The sequence below is a fragment of the Eumetopias jubatus genome, unplaced genomic scaffold (genome assembly GCF_037043125.1).
Source record: "Eumetopias jubatus isolate StellerSeaLion01/CBP00866 unplaced genomic scaffold, mEumJub1_p1.0 scaffold_1, whole genome shotgun sequence".
In the NCBI taxonomy this organism is placed as follows: Eukaryota; Metazoa; Chordata; class Mammalia; order Carnivora; family Otariidae; genus Eumetopias; species Eumetopias jubatus.
In genome coordinates, this window is record NW_028274807.1 from 82,271,178 (window position 1) to 82,277,124 (window position 5,947).

Genomic DNA, 5,947 nt, shown 5'->3' on the forward strand with positions numbered 1-5,947 from the left:
CTCTTTGTATATGAATTCCTGATCAGGCAAAGTTCAAGTGCTGCTTAAATAATAGAACCTAGATGAGCTACTATTTAATTATCTGTGAGGAATATATTGATTTTTTCCCCCTACAGATCATTATGTTAAACTCTGTGTCTGACCTTCATGGCTACATTGACAAAAGCCAACTGACAGAGGACTTAGGGGGAACTTTGGAATACCGCCATAATCAATGGATAAATCATCGAACTGTGAGTACCAATTTACATGCCCTTTATGTTGTCTCTCCTTGTTTTCCAGAAGACAGGGCAGTTAAAGATCAAATGTTGGGCAGTCATTGCCCATGACCACCTAACATTGGGATGGTTGGATTTTCTAAGCCACAGGTAGGGGAGAAATGGGGCGGAAGGGAAGGGGCTGTGACTTGTCCTAATATCTACCTTTGCCTCACCTCATCATCTGGCATGGGGTTTTGGGGAGACTTTTTTTAGAATGCACCTGGGGAGTTTTCAACATACCAGCACCCTGCTCTACCTCAGAGAAATTAATTTGCTTGATCAGAGTTGGGTCTCAGACATTAGCATTCCACACAACTTCCCAGATGATTCTAATGTACAGAAAGATAAAAACCCACCAAGTCAGAAGGAGCTGCATTTACATATTGTCACAATTCTTATTGTCTGACCTTGGGTCAGTTATTAAACCTCTTTCAGCTTGTTTTCTCCCCTATTAAAATGGAACTAACAGTGGTTTTCAGCTGGGGACAATTTTAGAAAGACTTTTTTTGTAGTCATGATTTGGGAGGAGGCGAGTTATTGGCATCTAGTGGGTAGGAGCCAGGGATGCTGCTAAGCAGCTTATGCACAAGACAGCCCCCCACAATGAAGAATTGTCTGGCCCAAATGTCAATAGTGCCGATGATGAGAAACCTCAGACTAACAGAAGCTGCCTGAGAGTTTGATGTGAGACAAAGTGATGTAATGTGTGTAAAAGTACCTGACATATAGTATTTTACTTGACTCACTCATAGTAATGGTTATTATGCTAAATAACCAGAAACGTCAGTAATATGGAGGAAAAAGTGGGATTGAAACTCAAATAGTAAGTGTTTCTGTATAAAGTTGCCATTCTCCTTTCTCCACTCTCATAGCCCCCAGACCCTCAAAATGACTAGGTTTTCTGAGCTGAGTCAGAAGCTCCCTCACTACCCCAGGGACAACTTGTGGTGTCAGCCCCCTTATCTCTGTATCAGGTAACTTTGGAAACATGTTGCCCAACACTTACCAATAAACACCTGAAGGACATTTAATTAGGTAGGAGAATTTACTCTCCTTTAGAGTGTAAAGCTTTGTGATTTTTTTTTAAAAAAGGTAATTTAAGAACTAAACAAAAATAGATTTCTAGCAAAAGTGCATTTATTTCAAAGCTACAGATTCTAATCCTTCTGTCACTTCTTCGTATGCTATGTAATTCTAAGGAAGACATGACCCTTCCCAAAACCTAGCGGAAGACCCACAGCCTGGGCATGAACCCTTTAAACTTCTCATCAGTTTTACCACAATAACAGTGACTGCAAGAGAACTCTTGAGAATGAAAAAAGGAATGGTGAAGTTCTTCACAAACATATTATTCCCACTAGGTCTAAACAGAAAAGATATGGAGGGAAGCTTATGTAGAATATCACACACAAATAAGTGTGATCAGGGTTGTCCTGTGTTGCAATTTCATTAAACCATATGAAAAATGAAACTGGAGGGCTTCCAGGCTTTATTTTTTCACTTCCTAGGATTTTATTATGTTACTTTAATAATCAGAAGAATTTACTGTCCTGCTAGCCTGATTTGGCCTAGCTAGCTCTCCCTTTTGCTCTGACTTCTCTACCAATCCTTTGTTTTATTATGTTATTAATGTTTTTCAAGTTGCCTCAGATCTTTTTTGAAATAACACAAATTTGCCCCAAATGAATAAAGAAAAAAACTAAATGTACCTTGACATCAAAGATAAAAATAGTTCTCTGAGAACTTAGAGAGGTAAAGAAGACAGAAACCATGAACATAGATTTTTTAAAGACATGGCCTGAGCAAACAGGTGCACACACCTTCCAACCCCAGGCCTAGTTTGTATCCATGGTTTGTATTTGTACATGTGTTAATCATATTATAGTGAACTTTAAAAAATACAACTAGTATTGAAACATCAGACATATTTTTATATGCCTTTTGTATGTTTTATGTATATATTTTATATACACATATATATAATTAGAACTATAATAATATAATACATATACATATCATGTAGTCAGTTTTTGGGTAACAGTGTACTTTCTGGATGTCAGATCTTTGAGACTCATTAGAACTGAAAAGAACCTTAAAGATCATTTATTTCAATTACCTTATTTTACAGATAAGGAAATTGACCTTCAAAGTAAAGAAGTGATTTATCCAAGGTTATATGGTTGAGTAGTGGCAGAGCCAAGACTAAGGCCAGGCTCTTTCTCATCACCCTGTCAGCGTCAGGTCCTCTATACCATTTCCAAGGTGACTGTTTGCTAGTCAGATACCTGGATTCAAGTTAATTTGTTAATAGGACTCTCCATAGGAAACCCCTGGCTTTCATCTCTCTCCAGGTTGACATCTGCAAGCCTTGCACCTGACTCTCAGAGTTGTTGCTGTTATTATTACACTCGTAAGGTACTCTGCTGTGCCCAAGTCCTTTCACATTTGCTATTCCTTTGATAGCAAAGGAATCACAGAGCAAAAAACCCTGCAAAAACAGAGCAACCATTATTCCCATTTTTCAAATGAAGACACTAGGACTCAGAGCAATACCAGGTTTATTCAAGATCACACAGTTAGAGAGCAGAATCTGGACTGTAATTCAAGTCTTAAACTCTCAAGCCAAGATCTTTCGTTGATCTAATTTTAAACCTAGTTTTGTTCAATCTAGTTTTTATTGCCAAGAGGTGGTATAGCATAGTGCTTAAGAGTGCTGGCCCTGGGTTCAATCCCAGTTCTGCCACTTGTTTTTTTTATATGACTTTGGGGGAAATTACTTAACCTTAATATGCTTCAGTTTCCTCATCTATAGAATGTGGTGATAGTAACCTAATTGAGATGCATTACAAGAAGTAGGGCATATTAAGCAAAGTACTTAATCTCATGTTTTCTTATTATAAGTCCTCTGATAAATTGGATTTTTATGTTATTCATTAGAGGCTATTGGTAAATGAAGTTGAAAGAGTATCTTATACAGATATTAGATTATATAAAAGTAAATACATTTTGATGTGCTTGAAAGAAAGATTTTCATAAAAGTTAGTGTTTGTCTGACTTTCCAAGCCAAAAGTACTATGATGTTCAGGACAGCAGCTATATAAATACTTGTGCTAATAGGGGAGATTCCACCTACAGCAATACTTCAAGTGTGAAAAGGGTTGATGGTGTAGGCACCTAGCTGGTCCAGTCAGTAGAGTGTGTGACTCTAGATCTCAGGGTTGGAGTTCAAGCCCCACATTGGTTGTAGAGTTTACTTAAAAAAATGACTGATGGAGAATGACTTTGGGTTCAGACAGTTTGGGAGGTGTGCCATGCTCTGGAAGCCTCTATCACGCCAGCCTCAGCTCTGGCCCCTATTACAGAAAAGGGCTGTGCCACATCTGGCCCATTCTTTAGGATGTGCATTTGGGTTTTCAGAAATGTTCTCTGATTATGTAAGAGCAGAGGTAATTTTTTCCCAAATGAAAGTTAGGTTGGGCCTCTTTGTCACTACCTGTTATCTGTCTAGCAGCTGTTTATGGGCCACCTACTGTGTGATAGGCAGAGTACCATTTGCTGGTGGAACGGAGATGAATTGTAGTCACCCTTCGAGGGCAAAACTGTCTCAGGAGCAGAGGGAAATGGGCAAGGTAGAGCCAATCTGGCTAACTAGAATGCTTTTGTGAGATTCTGAAAAGCCACTTGCCTTTAACTATATCATCTACTGATGATAAGCATCACTTTTTCTAGGTTAGGACATGTGTTTACTGCTAAAATGCACTCTGCTAAATGCATATATCTCATCTGGGATATTAGCTGTGAAGTTACTCATCAGTTAGTAGGTATTCATTTAATGGCAGAGTAGAGTCCTTAGTGGAAGGTAAATTTTTACAAAAGAGTGAGGGGCAGAGGTCCCCAGCTTCTCATCACATGTGACAAAAGTAACTCTCAGAAAGGTTGCTAGTGATCTAAGCACCCTGTCCATCTTCTCCCTTGGGGTCAAACTTGTTTCCCAAACTTGGTGACATTGGTTGAATCCTGCTTTCTTTCCTTCCTTACTGCCCAAGTAATATGTTCTTGGGCAATTCACTTGACCTTTTGGAGGTTCGGTTCCCTCTACTGTAAAAATGGAGATAAAATACCTTCCACTCTAGATGGTTGACATGATAGACAAAGGTATAGCACCAGGTACAATGCATGGCCCATTGCAGGTACTCAGGAAATGGTAGCTCTTTCTACTATCCTTCTATTCAGAGAACATATTGGTGAATGTTAAGCTCTCCTCATTGTTATGATTGTCTGACCTTCCAGGCCATCGAAAACTTTGCCATGACATTGAAGACCACTGCCCAGATGCTCCAGATGTTTGGGGTCTGCCTAGCCACAACAGAGCTGCCCAGAGGTGTGCTGTCCACTGAAGACCTCCTCGTGTCCCACACGAGGCAGAGGGACAAGCTGCAGGTGAGTAGTCAGTGGCCTCTCATAGGCCAGGTTCTTGGAGGGAGCCAGGAGAAGAATTAGAAGTTAAGTCCCCTTCTTCCTCCTTCTCCAATGACTTGGCAGTGACTGATCATCTTAAACCTTCTAGATAGGCCGTATGTGAAGAGAAGAAAACCTCTTGAGACTGGTCGGTGAATGTAAGAGGATTGTAATTAAGACCTGTGAGAAGCAGCCCCATAAAGGGAGACTCATTTCACCTTTGTGCTCTAGGAGAGGCGTTTGAGCATTGTTTCAAGGGCAGCACTCCTATGATCTGCTCAGGACAGAGCAAGATATAATGGATAAAACTGCAGTGAGGGGTGGGAGTTGGTGTTTGAGGCAGAAGCTTTCCTGAGGCTCTTGTGAAGTTTTGGGGCAAACTAATAAGCTGACATATTGCTTCACCTTCTGAGGGATATATCTTTTTATTTGGGGAGTAATTTGAGAAAGAAGACATGGAAAGTGCTCTGAACTGGATTTAAGGAGAGGCACCTATTAACTTCATAAAAGCACGTCAGAACCTGCTAAGAACAGAGGTTGGCAGATTCTTTCAGATCATGCAGTAAAGGGAAGACTTCCTGGGGCTTACAGGATGGGCGTCAGCTCTTTTCTGCCTCCAGAAGCACAAATGGACCATATCCATTATTTCACAGAAGACCAGAACTCCATAGGGCAGCAAGCTGAGGATTAGAAGGTGGATACATCTTAGCATTACATGTATTCTTGCTGCACAGAGCTTAGCAGGAGCTGACCTCTTTTATCTGTGGCCCCAAATTTACAAAAATGCTTTGCTAGGTGGTTGATTTGTTCATTTAGTCAACATTTATTGACGACCTACCCCTACATGCCAGGAAAACAAATGAAAAAAGTAAACTCAAGGAACACATAGTTGAGTTAGGGGAGTCCCAGAGTCTAGTAGTTAAGGCAAATTAATTTTTCCATGTGTCAGGGAGCACTGTTACATTCTCTTCTTAAGGAGCTTGATATCCAAAAAGAGTTCAGAATGTACTTTCTACACTACTCTGCATTATTAAAAGATCTGGTTTGAAACTGGGAAAACCTGAAAGCATCCTAGAAATTTTCCTGGGAAGTGTCTCTGACGAGCTTGACAGATACACACAACTTAGCACACCCATCTTTTTTTTTTTCATTATGTTACCACCATACAGCACATCATTAGGTTTTTTTTTTTAAAGATTTTATTTATTTATTTATTTGAGAGAGCAAGA

General features: G+C 39.9%; 1 protein-coding gene across 2 annotated transcripts in view; it reads left to right on the forward strand.

Annotated features, from left to right (window-relative positions):
• MCF2L2 (MCF.2 cell line derived transforming sequence-like 2) overlaps nt 1-5,947 on the forward strand; it is a 254,266-nt gene that overhangs the window by 93,801 nt on the left and 154,518 nt on the right. For both annotated transcript variants that reach the window (XM_088025244.1, XM_028100844.2), the window contains exons 6-7: nt 117-233; nt 4,551-4,700. In XM_088025244.1, coding sequence (XP_087881370.1) covers nt 117-233; nt 4,551-4,700 — 267 coding nt within the window. The remainder of the gene's footprint in view (nt 1-116; nt 234-4,550; nt 4,701-5,947) is intronic.